Source organism: Girardinichthys multiradiatus, chromosome 22, assembly GCF_021462225.1.
Source record: "Girardinichthys multiradiatus isolate DD_20200921_A chromosome 22, DD_fGirMul_XY1, whole genome shotgun sequence".
NCBI classification, from domain to species: domain Eukaryota; kingdom Metazoa; phylum Chordata; class Actinopteri; order Cyprinodontiformes; family Goodeidae; genus Girardinichthys; species Girardinichthys multiradiatus.
In genome coordinates this window covers 21,406,548-21,419,698 of record NC_061814.1, presented here as the reverse complement: position 1 = coordinate 21,419,698, position 13,151 = coordinate 21,406,548, and the positions used below count along the sequence as shown (strand labels likewise).

Sequence of the window (13,151 nt, the reverse complement as noted above, 5' to 3'; positions counted from 1 at the left end):
AACAATACATGTTTCACATTGTCCACAGCCCAAGATTTGCGCTCCTTGCACCATTGAAACCGACATTTGGCATTGGCATGAGTGACCAAAGGTTTGGCTATAGCAGCCCGGCCGTGTATATTGACCCTGTGGAGCTCCTGACGGACAGTTCTGGTGGAAACAGGAGAGTTGAGGAGCACATTTAATTCTGCCGTGATTTGGGCAGCCGTGGTTTTATGTTTTTTGGATACAATCCGGGTTAGCACCCGAACATCCCTTTCAGACAGCTTCCTCTTCTCTTGCGTCCACAGTTAATCCTGTTGGATGTGGTTCGTCCTTCTTGGTGGTATGCTGACATTACCCTGGATACCGTGGCTCTTGATACATCACAAAGACTTGCTGTCTTGGTCACAGATGTGCTAGCAAGACGTGCACCAACAATTTGTCCTTTTTTGAACTCTGGTATGTCACCCATAATGTTGTGTGCATTTCAATATTTTGAGCAGAACTGTGCTCTTACCCTGCTGATTGAACCTTCACACTCTGCTCTTACTGGTGCAATGTGCAATCAATGAAGACTGGCTACCAGGCTGGTCCAATTTAGCCATGAAACCTCCCACACAGGTGTTTCAGTTTCATTGTCCAACCCCTGTATGTTCAGACATTTTAAGAAGAAATTGTATTTCTAGGGTGTTTGTGAACTGGGAAGTGTTAAAATGTGGTAACCTTGTATATTCTCCCATCTACTAGTAGCTTATATGACCTATAAGCGGAGCCATGTTGTTTTTCTTCAAGTCTTAATCATCAGTTTGTGAGAAGAAGGAATCATTAATATGTGCAGACTGATTCCTTTGTCTATCCCATTTTCCCTTCTAATTAGGCAATTTTGGTCAGGTTGACAGTGGTGACCTTTTGCATTGTCACCACAAAGTGAGACATGGAGACAGCATGGTGAGATAAATTAAAAAGAAGAAAAAATATTTAGCATTTTCAGTTTTAAGATCCAATTGGTTATGAAAACTGAGCATTGGGGACAGGATAGTTTGTATCTTTTCCATGTGCATGTAATTTAATGCTTAGCAGTTAGTTATGGAAACGTTTTATTAAATTCTTTAATTTTTTGGTTATGTTTTATGAAATATAGCAATGATGTCTCAAAGCAATACAAATGATAGTAATAGATAAGTTTTATGATATCCCAATGGAATTCTGTCTGTGTTTCTGGATATCTTCGGTATTTAAACACCTAGGTATCAAGTCATAGCCGGATTTTGAAGGGAACCAGAGATATCAGAGAAGGTGGGAAGTGACTAAAGTTTTCTCAAAGTATTGAGCAGTGCAGTATGGTGCCCCTCCCCCACCCATTGCTGCACATAAATGTCAGATAAAATTACTATTTTTACAATAATCAATATGTTGTTATTTATAGCTGCAGTAGGAACATGTGAATGTTTTTCTACTTGGAATAAAAACTATCATGTAAAAAAACATGCATGATGCCATGAAATTGTAGTATTTTTACTCAAGAGTAATAAAACCTATAGTGGTGCATGCCTAAACCTGTCTGACTACAACTTCCTGTAATTGTATTTTTAGTAAAACTTAAATGTCTTTAGACTGTAAAGTATGAGCTGATCATCAGACAAAGATATTCATCAGAACTACAGCAGAAAGACTGACACACATTTGGATGATTTGGCTACTGTTCTACTTGTGTCCTGCTTTCTGGGGAGCACATACTGATTCAGTGGTATGACGACATCTGTACTACATTGATCAGCAGATCTGCATCTCCTTCTAATCCAGCTGCACATCTGCTGTTGATGAACCAAACAAAGGGATTTCGCTTTTCCAGATTTTGTTACTCGGCTCTTTCTGGGGCTTGCAATATGGAGTTAAAACATAAAGGCTTCCAGGCACTATTCAGGACAAATGATAAAAAGACATCTTAACAAGGCTAAATAGTTTTGCAATAAAATTGTAGAGTATACTCCTGGTGATGAATCATTGCAACGTTCTCAATGGTTGTCATCTCTGGATGGAGCTTAAGATGGACCAAGGGTTTGAGGGTGGGTGTTGGATGGAATTAGGACATCTGGGAGTGCCGGGTTGGGAGCAAGAAGCAAATGTATAAATCTGAGTGAGGACCAATAAAGAGAAAGTGGCCTAGAAGAATAAATATTAGAACTCTAGACAAAATATATTGCTTCACACGTTTAAATACTGCACATTTACACAATATGCTCAATATGCTAAGATGAATTTCAATGTTTTTTTGTTTAGGTTTGCATTCATGCATCTATCAGAGCTTAAGAGTGTTTTATGCAGTGTTTTATTCTGTTATTCGTCTTTCCTTTTGCCTTCTTGGGAATCACAGGTTTCAGCAACTAAATTATTAAACTTTGAAACTTTCCAAATCCTCTACAGTTTATTGCAATCCTGATTTGTACTCCTTATAAAGCTTAGTTATACTTGATATTTGACCTAGGTCGTGTCCAAAGCTGTTTTCACTCACATTTTTCTCAACTATTTTCTTCTTGTTCTGGCTCTGTCTTCCTGCTGTTGCAAAACATTTCATTTCCTGAATGAGGCCAGAATATCAGCTTTTGCCTTTCATTACTGTTGAAAAAGTATTTAGTCTCTCACCTCTGGGCTCACATTTGCTCAATCCTAACAGCATTAGTGGATTTATTAGAAATATATATTTTCTATCATACTAATTAAACGGTGGCTTTCTAGGAAAATAAATATTTTTTTTTATTTCTGTCTGTTTTGTGTGTAATCAATCTATATAATGTGTTTCACTTGGGGAATTGAGTTGCTGAAATAAATGCACTTTTCAACAATATTCTAATCTATTTAATAAGACTGTCAGTCTGAACTTTCACTGGGTCAGTCAAACACATAAACATGCTCTGATCTAAACCATTCCATTGTAGTTCTGACTGCTGTTTAGGGTTGTTGTCCTGCTGGAAGATGAACTTCCACCCCAGTCAAAAGTCTTTTGCAGCCTCTAAAAGGGTTTCTTCCAGGATTGCCTTGTATTTAGATCCATCCATCTTCCTATCTGAGCAGCTTACCTGGGCCAGCTGTAGAGAGGCATCCCCACAGGATGCTGCTGCCACCACCATGTTTCAGTTTTTTTCGCCTATATTCCCTAACAAATATCAAAGATCCTCACAGATAAGATGTACTTATAATGAGGGTTCGCTCACGGTGGACGTTTGTTGCACTGGATCTTATTTAGGGTGATCAGAGTAAAGAGGGCAAAATACAAATACACACCACACTTTTCAGATTTTTGTTTTGAAAAAGGTACATAATATTGTAATAAAACTAAATGCATACATTGAATTTTAAAAGGGTATGTATACTTTTGCAAGACACTGAACCTGCAGAGTCCTTACTGCTGTTAGAAACTGACTGGTCTTGAAATTAATAAGTAGTTTATTCAAAATAAAACCAAGAAATGGTTAAATGTTCATTTTAATGTCAATAATCATTGCTCCATCTTAGAAACCTTGTAAGAATTTTTTTTGCAGAAAACAGTTATATAATAGTAAACTGATTGCCACATACTTTGAAAATGGAAAAAAAAAAAAGGTCCGCTGTCCTAAATCGGGCATTAAAAAGGTATTCCATTTTATTTGAAAATAGTTAACTTTTTTAGGGTTTAACATTATATGAGTTACAATAAACAGATAGGTTAACATTGAGTTTTAAATAAAGCAGTTGCATTATTTATTGAAGATCAAGTAGTCTTTTCTTTTCTGGTTCCAACTTCGTGGTTTGTCAAAACATCTTGCATAGATAAGCCTTGAGAAACCACAGCCCAGCATCAGACTCTTTGGCAGATTTTTCAGAGAGATGCTGATGGCTGAATTTATCTTCGTGAGTTAATAGCCCTTTCATAAAGTAGATGAAGTGCTTAAGTTAAAATGAACATAATCTATAGAGCTTTTTTTCCCTTTTATTGGAGTAAATAAATCTTAGATTTGAAAATAATAAAAATAATAGCAATTCTAAAAGTTGTTTGTACTAGTCGCTCCCAAACAGCTTCAGTACCACAAACTGACAGTGGAAGTGTGGCGACTATGATGATTATTGGTTGAAGTATGTAGCATTGCTAAATTTACCCTTTTGCAGTACCTCATAGAAGTGTTCATACCTTAACTTTTTCACATTTTGTTACATTACACCCTCAATTTTCCATGAATGTTAGTTGGATTTTCCACAACAGACCAGCTTAAAGTGGTGCATAATTGTGAAGTAGAAGAAAAATGATGCATGGTTTTTAAAGGTTCTTTTTTAGAATTGAATTTAGAAACTTGTGTTCACCCCTCTTTTTCTAATACCCCTAAATAAAAGTCAACAATTTCATTTAATAGTCATGTAATTAATAAATAAAGCCCACCTATGCCTCATTTAATCTCAGTATACATGCAGCTACTCTGTGAAGACCTCAGAGTTTGTTGGAGAACATTAGTGAACAAACACCATGAAGACCAAGGATCACAGCAGACAGGCCAGGGAGCAACTTGTGGAGAAGTTTAAAGAAGGGAAAGGTTATAAAACAAAATCCCAAGCAGTTTATCTCATCATCTCTAAATGGTAAGAATATTACTCAACTGTAAATCTAACGATACATAGCTGTCCACTTAGAATGACAGACCAGGAAAGAAGAGCACTGATCAGTGCCAAGAGGGCTATCATAACTCTGGAGGAGTTGCAGAGATCCTCAACTCAGGTGGAAGAATTTGTTGGGAGGACAAAATTTTGTTGTGCACTTAACAAATCTAGCCTTGTAGGCACACGTGGAAGAAGGTGCTCTGATCAGATGAGATCAAAATGCAGCTTTTTGTCCTGATTGCAAAACGCAAATTCTACAAATCCTGAACACATCCCTAGAGTAAACATGGCATCCTTCTTTGGCAGGCTGCAAAACACTTTAGATGGTGGCAGAAATGTTTTTTCTAGCAGAAAAGCAGCTCTAAACATACAGACTGAGCTACAAATGAATGGTTTAGATCAAAGCCTATTCATGTCTTGACTGAGCGATTTAAAAAGAAGAAGAAGCATAACTCTTTATATGTAAAAAGCTGGAAGAGAGATTCCCCAAAAATGTGAAGCTGTAATTGGTGCAAAAGGTAGTTAAACAGAATATTGTCAAATCTGCATCATCTTCCTTCCACATCACAGGTATAAACGATTTTGTGTTGGTCGATCAGATAAAATCTCAGAAACATTAAAGTTTGTGGTTGTTAGTTGACAAAATATATAAAGGTTCAACAGGCTCATGGTTATTCTTGCAAAGCACTATATGAGCACCATTTTTAACTATGACAGTAGTAGCAGAATACACTATTAGCAGTCATTTTTCAAATTAAAGTTTATTAAACTAAGTACAGCACCTCGCTCTAGTATTCATACTTTCTCAGATTTTATCATATAAAAAACTTCTATATATTTATTTGAGGTTTTGTATGATAACCACCGGTTTAAGCCACATTTACAAATATAAGGATGATGTGCAAACGTTTTTTATCCATTATCATAAACCTTTGAACATTATGTCTGTTGATGTTGTTTGCAGTTGTACGTAGGAATCTATCTGCACCATTAACTCCTTCTGATAGCAGCTTTGAACTTGGCGTCCAGCTAAAGTTGCCCCTTGTCGAAATGTTTAAACAGAGTGTCAGCAGGCCTGGATTCCAGCTGGCAGCTGTTACATTTCCTTCAATTCATTCACTGATAGTTGTTTTTAGAGATTCTTCCTAAGTAAGTTTTCAGTCGAGCCCAGTTAATTGAATCTGACACTTGCAGATGGAGATAAATTGCTGTTGCAAATTGCAAGTTCTATGTTTTTAAATGCCTCCACAAATCCAAACATGTGTTTCTGTTTTATAGAGGTCACTTATCTCATTTGCTTATGAACCAAACATTTGGTACAAGGATGGGTGGTGACCCTGTCAGGATCGGAGCAACAAAGCAAGTGAAAAACTGAGTCACTGTTGGCGCTTATATGGTTAATTTAGCAATGTGGCGAGAATAAAAGTTCGATTGGCTGGGCTGCATGCTGGAGTCAGAGCTCTAGTGTTTCACAGAGGTACAGGTCCACCCCTCTGTGCAAAACTCCAGCCCCTTCATCTGGTTCCATTTAAGGCCCGGAGTGCCGACTCTTATGATTGGCTTGCACCACCCCCCTACTCTTCCTCCAACTCCAGCCCAACTGAGGAGAAGGAGGCTTTTTAGCAGATGGTTTATTTTCCAAGGGAAACTATTTCGTTCTCTGAATCTTCGGTCCTGTCTTCAGCTGGCTTCAGCTCTTTCTTTTGCATCTACTTTAACTAATTCTGCCCTGCTGTTGCAGGTCCAACTAATATTGTGTTTGCATGCCTACCTGCATCTGATGACCTGGACAAGGATACATTCACTTCAGTAAAACAGAATACATTTTTGCCTGTGATGGCCTGAACATCTTCTTTTTGAGTTTTTTCGTTGAGCTTTGACACCTCTGTTGCCCTCGATGTTGGGCTAGATGGGGATGCAGCTATATGGCTAGAGTGTGGGGAAAATGCTCGGAACCTTGTGATTACTGTGATTGGCTGAGTTATATAGACAGAGTGGCCTATGGCACAACGGGTGTCCAGCAGTCGTTCTCGTGGACCTATGGCTGGCAGCTGGCTGACAGCATGTTTTTTTCCATCAACACCAGGTCTGGATGCTTCGGACTCCATGCTCCTGGAACAATACATGGTGGTGGCCAATTACGAGAAACAAGAGCCTGCAGAAATCAGTCTCCAAGCGGGTGAGCTGGTCGACGTCATTGAGAAGAGCGAGAGCGGTGAGTAATCAAAACAAAAGGCGCCATGTGTTGCTACATGTTTGTCAGGCGCAGACTGACAGTTTATGAAATATTGTGTGCTTTTCCCAAACTCCACCCTTTTACTCCTTTTCTACCAACATTGCTGGTTGTTACTCAGACCCATCTGGAGACTCGCTTTGGCTTGAAGTTACCCGTTTTTTTTTTTTTTGGTTTTTTTTAACCACTGTTGGTTTTGACTGGGAGCCAAAAAAATTGCCTCAAGCAAAAGGAATGTCTTCCAGACTTATATTAATTATTTTACCTCACTTTAATGGAAAACCAGAAAGACATGCTTGGTTTACAAATGCTAGCTGCAGAGATCCCTTAGTCAGCTGTTTAACCTCTGGAAAGAGTCCAGAGACAGAGTGAGGATGCTGATTTAAGATGCATGTAATTCAGTTGGACATTGGAGTTTCTTGCATGCTGATACAGCTCACATCATTTAGTAGTTACTTTTAATTATACTGAATAAGAACAAAAACCCCACAAAATATGCACAGATCAGAATTTTGTGGCTGATTTCCAATCTCAGGTTTTTGTTAAAGCTTTAGATCTGCTGTTATCACTTGTGTTTTATTCCAATTTCATTTTAAAAGCAAAAGGAACAACATTCAGATTTTTTTCCTAGCCTTCTTAATATCATTATTTTTCATATTAGTAGAATAGGTTGTATGTGTGAAAGACCGATTACTGCAAAACAGGGTTTTGCAAAAACAAAATGTTTAAGGTGTTCAAATTTTAAACTTTCTTTAGCATCTTAAATTAGTGATTAGCAAGGCAAGCATTACTAGATGTACAACCTTTCTATGTATTCACTAGAACAGCGGGCCCCCAATCTGTTTGGCACCACCAACTGGCTTGTTGGCTCATGGAACGCGAGGGTGACATCTACTATGTGTAAATAACAGTATGACGGAGGCAGCTGGGGGTTATCTTTGCTTCATCTAGCTTTGTGACTATGATGAATACACTGACATACCTCTTGCAGGGCCACACGCTGCTCCTCTGCCTATCTGCTGTGTACCCAGTTTTTCAAAATTGTTGCTGGGGACTAGCACACAAGAGAATCCAGATCCTTCCCTTAGCTCGAAGATTTCCAATAGATTAAAATTTTCCAATCCAGTGTGCTTCATGACAGACAGAGATTGAAAGCGCATAAGGATTAAACAGAACAACTATCTGCAATATGTCTTGCTCTCTCTCACTCTCTCACAGCCTGCTGACATATGTTTTGACATGTAGAAAATACAATTTCCTTTTAAATAGCATCTTAAATCTCGGTGCTTCTCCTGAATTCATTTTTAAACGCTTATCCCAGTGATACTGAAAAAGGTTCACACCAAAGAGCCTTATTAGTAGTGTGACCTGTTTGCACCTATATATAGTGCATTAACTACTCTGACAAGAAAAAAACCTTTTCAGTTCCTGACCAGGCCCCGTAACTGGTTATGGGTGATCTGGCTATAACTCATCTGATTCTGGTCAACAGGTGATTTCTCTGTGCTTCTCCAAAAAAAAAAAAAAAAAAATAGAACATACAAAGCTGACAAACACATGTAATATCCGTACTTATCAAAATAATTACTTCATATGTGGTCTAAGCACCCGCCTAACTCACTTTCTTAAAGTCAAATTCATACAAAGCACAAGAGTGACTGCAGAGGCAAAGGCATGGCAGCAAGGTCTGACGTTCAGCTTTAACGGTCTGCTGAGACAGTAAAACAGTAATGGGAATCATGTGTTTCTTAGGGCCAGAAAGGAGAAACAGAGATGCAGCAGGAAACTGTGACGAGGAAGGCATGTTGACCTACCTTTTCACGATGGGTGTGAGTGCCACACTGGCCCTTATGGAAGAAGGTCCACAGAGGTGGATTACTTTGAAGTGTCACATGTCCCTCCGTAGAGTTTGCGGATTTGTTTTTCCTCTTTGCTCCAGTTGAGTTTCAGCCCAATGGGGAGCCACTGTAAGGCGGATATTCCTGCATTTTAAAGTTCTTTTATCAAGGGCCTTACTTGAGTTGTTTCCACCATGGATTCAGACTCTGCGGTTCTGTGCTTTTGATAACAGGCCCCTTATGATTGTCAGTTTGTACTGACCACTTTACAAACTTATTGGGGATGATTTGCAAAGATGCATTTTAGTAGATTTGAAGTTTTATTATTTGCAAGTTGGTTACAAGATTTCCGGGCATGAAATCTCATATTTAAAACATACAAAAGTTCCCTCAAAGTAAACTCAGTGTCCTGAACTGCTATTGATCTGACATCAACATCAGAATCAGAAAAGCTTTATTGCCAAGTACGTTTTTGGACATACAAGGAATTTGTTTTGGCGTAGTTGGTGCAATACAGTACAAATTAAACAGTATAAACATATCTACAATATAATATAAATATATGTGCACAGTTTTAAGTTGTTTACATGCTTTGGTAGAGTAACTTTAGGCTGTTTTTATATATTTGGGCAATTGAGATGAAAGAGTTGCCGAAGAAAGACTTTTCTTCAGGCTGGTTGACATCACATGTTTACAAAAGTACTAAAGAAACTGCCACCACTTTTAATCTTTCCCTTTAGATTTTTTTTCTGGCAATGTTTTTGGGGAATGGTCAGAAAAAAGTTGAAATATTGAAAAACAAGATACAAAAGATTTGTAAGCAATGTGATAAAACTGCAAATGGCAAACTGTTATCACTGTTGCCAACTTAGTGACCTTGTTGCTGTATTTAGGGACATTACAGACCCCTCTAGCAGCTTTGTTTTGATAAAAGCGGCTAACAACGCATTTACGACTTTTTTGGGTGCTATTAGATACTTTTGTAGACTTATGAAAGTATGTATAGTTCTTACTTTTCTCAACAAGCAGCAGGTGCCACCATGGACCTCTCCACCATCCTAGTCCCCCGCTCTCATGTAGCAGTCTGTTCAAGCTGCAATCCGATCCCGAGTGCTAATGAATTTAATGTTGTTGCTGGTTGATCCCCTCAAAGTCAGGGTAGGATGTACATAGAAAATTTTCTTTGTCCTAAATAAATCACTTCTCTAAAATACATTACCACATTTCTATTGTCTCTTTTTAGTCTATTTAGATTGCTAATGTAGATTGCATACAAAAACATGTAAAAAAATATATTTTACTGAACCATATAGTTAAAAATCAAACCACAAAACGTACTGTCACTCCCATGACATTATTGCTACCTCTCACGGTTTTGCCAGGGCTGCGCATGATTATCTTTCTTTTAGAATTAAGAGTTGCTATTTATTAACCAAATTATTTTTGAATTTATCTTGATATCCAGATAAATGTAGCCTAGTTAGCAAAATATTGGAATACATGGTTTTAAAGATATACTAACAGGCTCTCTGACAGTTTTATTGCACACTGACCCTTTTGCATGAATAAACACAAGCCTTCTCTGCACGTGTTCTTCTGACTGCACACTACAGCTAGCATTCACCTAAAATCTCCACACCTCCTTCAGTGGAAGTCAGCTGAAACCGCTCCGTTTGGCTGGGTGACATTACTTCACCTTGCCAACACTAACAAGTCCAAGTATGTCTTGAGAAGATTTCAGAGCTCACTTGATTTAGCATCCACATCCTCTCAGGATAAGTACAAACCCTTTAATGGTGTCTGACAGATTGCTCTGTGTAATGTACAGCTACATGGTGAATGTGCTGAATTAAAGGCACTAAAGGTGTCTGCTTTATTTGATTAAATGGGCTGCATAGATTTTCAAGCCCTGCAGATTTAAACCAGCATGTGCTCAGTGTTTGGAATGGAAAAGAACGGCAATAAGTAGTCATATACCTTAAACTTTCTTTTTACAGTTTGCCATGTTACAACTACAGACCTAAACTTTATTTATTGGGATTGTATGCATTAGACCATCACAAAGTAGAACTTATATGTAAAGTGGGATAATAAATGTTTTTCAAAAAGTTTAACAAATTAAAATATCAGAAGTGTTGTATGCATATGTATTTAGCCCCCCTGAGTTTTCTATTTTATCGATTTTGATTGAAGTCACTGAATGTCTTTGGGGTCTGATCCAGGTTTGCACATCTAGAGACTGAAAGTATTTCCCTTTTTTTTGTAAAATAGATCAAGCTCAGTCAGATTGAATGGAGAGTCTGTAAATGTCAATATTTGATTATTGCCATAGATTTCAAATTGCATTTAAATCTGGATTTATTTTAAGCCATTCTAAATCATGAATGTATTTTGATCTAAATCATCTTTTTGTAGTTGTATTTTGATGGTTGTTCTGCTGGAAGGTGAATCTCCACCCTAGTCTCAAAGCTTGCAGCTTTGGGTTTTCTTCCACGATTGTTGTGTATTTATCCCCATCTCCTCCCTCTTTCTATCAACTGACCTGCTTTGCTTTACCTATTGAAGAAGAGCATTCCCATTGTTTCCATGATGGTCTTTGTTCACTAATATTCTCTTATAAATCTCTGAGCCATTCACACAACAGCTGTACTTATACACAGATTATTCTAAACAAAGGTTAGTTGTATTTACTAATTAGTTGACTTCTGAAGGGAGCTGGGTATAAATACTATTGCAAGCCTCTGTCAATAGAAAACTAAACATTTGTATTATTTTTCACCAATTAAAAATCTTTAACAGACATCCTGCTGGTAAAGCTACTGTACTCCAGATATTGACTGTAACTGCGCCCGTGTGACTATCAGCTTTTCCTTACCTTGGTTAGATAACATATGGCTTTTACAGGACCGAAAATCTAGGTCAGACTTATAGGCGAGCTCAACTTTCTCTACTTTTCCAGCCTGCTGTCCCAAGCCAACCGAGTATTTTCCGTTGAACTGGCGTGACGATACAGTATGTGTTGTGGTCTTTGTTTCAGTTAAAACAGTAGCTTATGCAGCTCACTGGTTTGTTGGGATTAAAGTAGATGACGTTGTTTTAAATTAGATCAGTAAATGCTACATGATGACATTCAGTTTCTATAGAAAGATGCTCGTAAAACTATTATATCACAAAGATTTGGGAAGATAAAAGTGAGGTGTAAAAGACCAGTTTGCCAAAAAATGTGTTGAATCAACATTTTCTTCTTTTAATCAGAAATTGGGTCCTTACTGTTTCTGCAGCCCATATTATCTGCCTATTTTATGAGTGGGGAGATTCTGGCTCGGGATTAGCTTTGTGCATAAAGAAACTTGGACAGAAACTGGAAAAAGCGATTTCCTGCCAAAGTTAGTGGTTCAGAGAGGTTGGTTCATTATAATGGCTTAATGGATCCTCCAGGACGCCTCCTCCATTTACACTCTCTAGGAAGGATGTTATCCAAACTCAAGCTAGCAGCTTTGCAGGTCAGTTCAAACACTTTACACTCAGCATTTTTAAACTTTGTACCCTAATTAAGGCTACTGGAAATGCTAAAAAAAATTATTATTAGCATATACTGAAAGAAACATTGGCATAATTGCATTTTCAGTCCACCTCAGTCCACCTCAAGAGCAATATTAGGGATTTTGTTCTCAGTCCTCTATTAATGATTTCTTTATGTGGACATATGAAAACATATGAAATATTTAAAGTTTATACGAGGGCCCACTAGATTTATTAGCAACCCTCTTAAAGAAGTGGGAAAAAATAATCTCATAATGTACAGTAGTTGCATCTTTTTACACAAAAATCTCATCTTGCCTATGTTGAATACATTCGAAGAGAAATGAGCATCTGTGTGTCATCATGTGTAGACACTAGGGGAATAGCTCATGAATTACTAATTAAAGGTTCCTTGACATTCTGATCAATTTATACATTTAAAGCTTATTAATAAACTCACTGCTTTTTTTGTCACACCTAAATTTTTTAGATCATCAAACCCATTTCAATATGAGATGAAGGTAACCTTTGGTAATACAAAAGGCAGTTTTATTAAGCAAAAACAGCTGTCCAAACCAAACTGGCCCACTGTTTAAAAGTTATCGCACCCCTTGGTAAATCTTAAATTATCTGTAAAAAAAAACATATGTTTTAGAAAGGTAAGTTGAATTTTATTTTGGGCCTACTAAATCAAGAATCAATGTCCTAATCTATAGAAAGTTTGGAACACGTGAGAAGCAAAGTTAATGAAACCTATCAGTCTGGAAAGGGTTACAACGCCATTTCTACAGCGTTGAGAGCTGTTGTGCACAGATGGAGAAAACCTGGAACAGCGGATGAATCTTTCAGAGAGTGGCAGGTCAGTGCTCATGATTCAACAATAAGAAAGAGACTGGCAAAAAGTTACATCATTGGGAGAGGACCAAATTGAAAACCACTGCTGACCAAAA

At 37.7% G+C, this 13,151-nt stretch overlaps 1 protein-coding gene across 7 annotated transcripts in view; it reads left to right on the top strand.

Moving 5' to 3' along the window:
- Positions 1–13,151, top strand: part of LOC124858981 (SH3 and PX domain-containing protein 2A-like) — a 106,146-nt gene that overhangs the window by 65,552 nt on the left and 27,443 nt on the right. For all 7 annotated transcript variants that reach the window (XM_047351348.1, XM_047351347.1, XM_047351350.1 and 4 more), the window contains one exon: positions 6,695–6,823. In XM_047351348.1, coding sequence (XP_047207304.1) covers positions 6,695–6,823 — 129 coding nt within the window. The remainder of the gene's footprint in view (positions 1–6,694; positions 6,824–13,151) is intronic.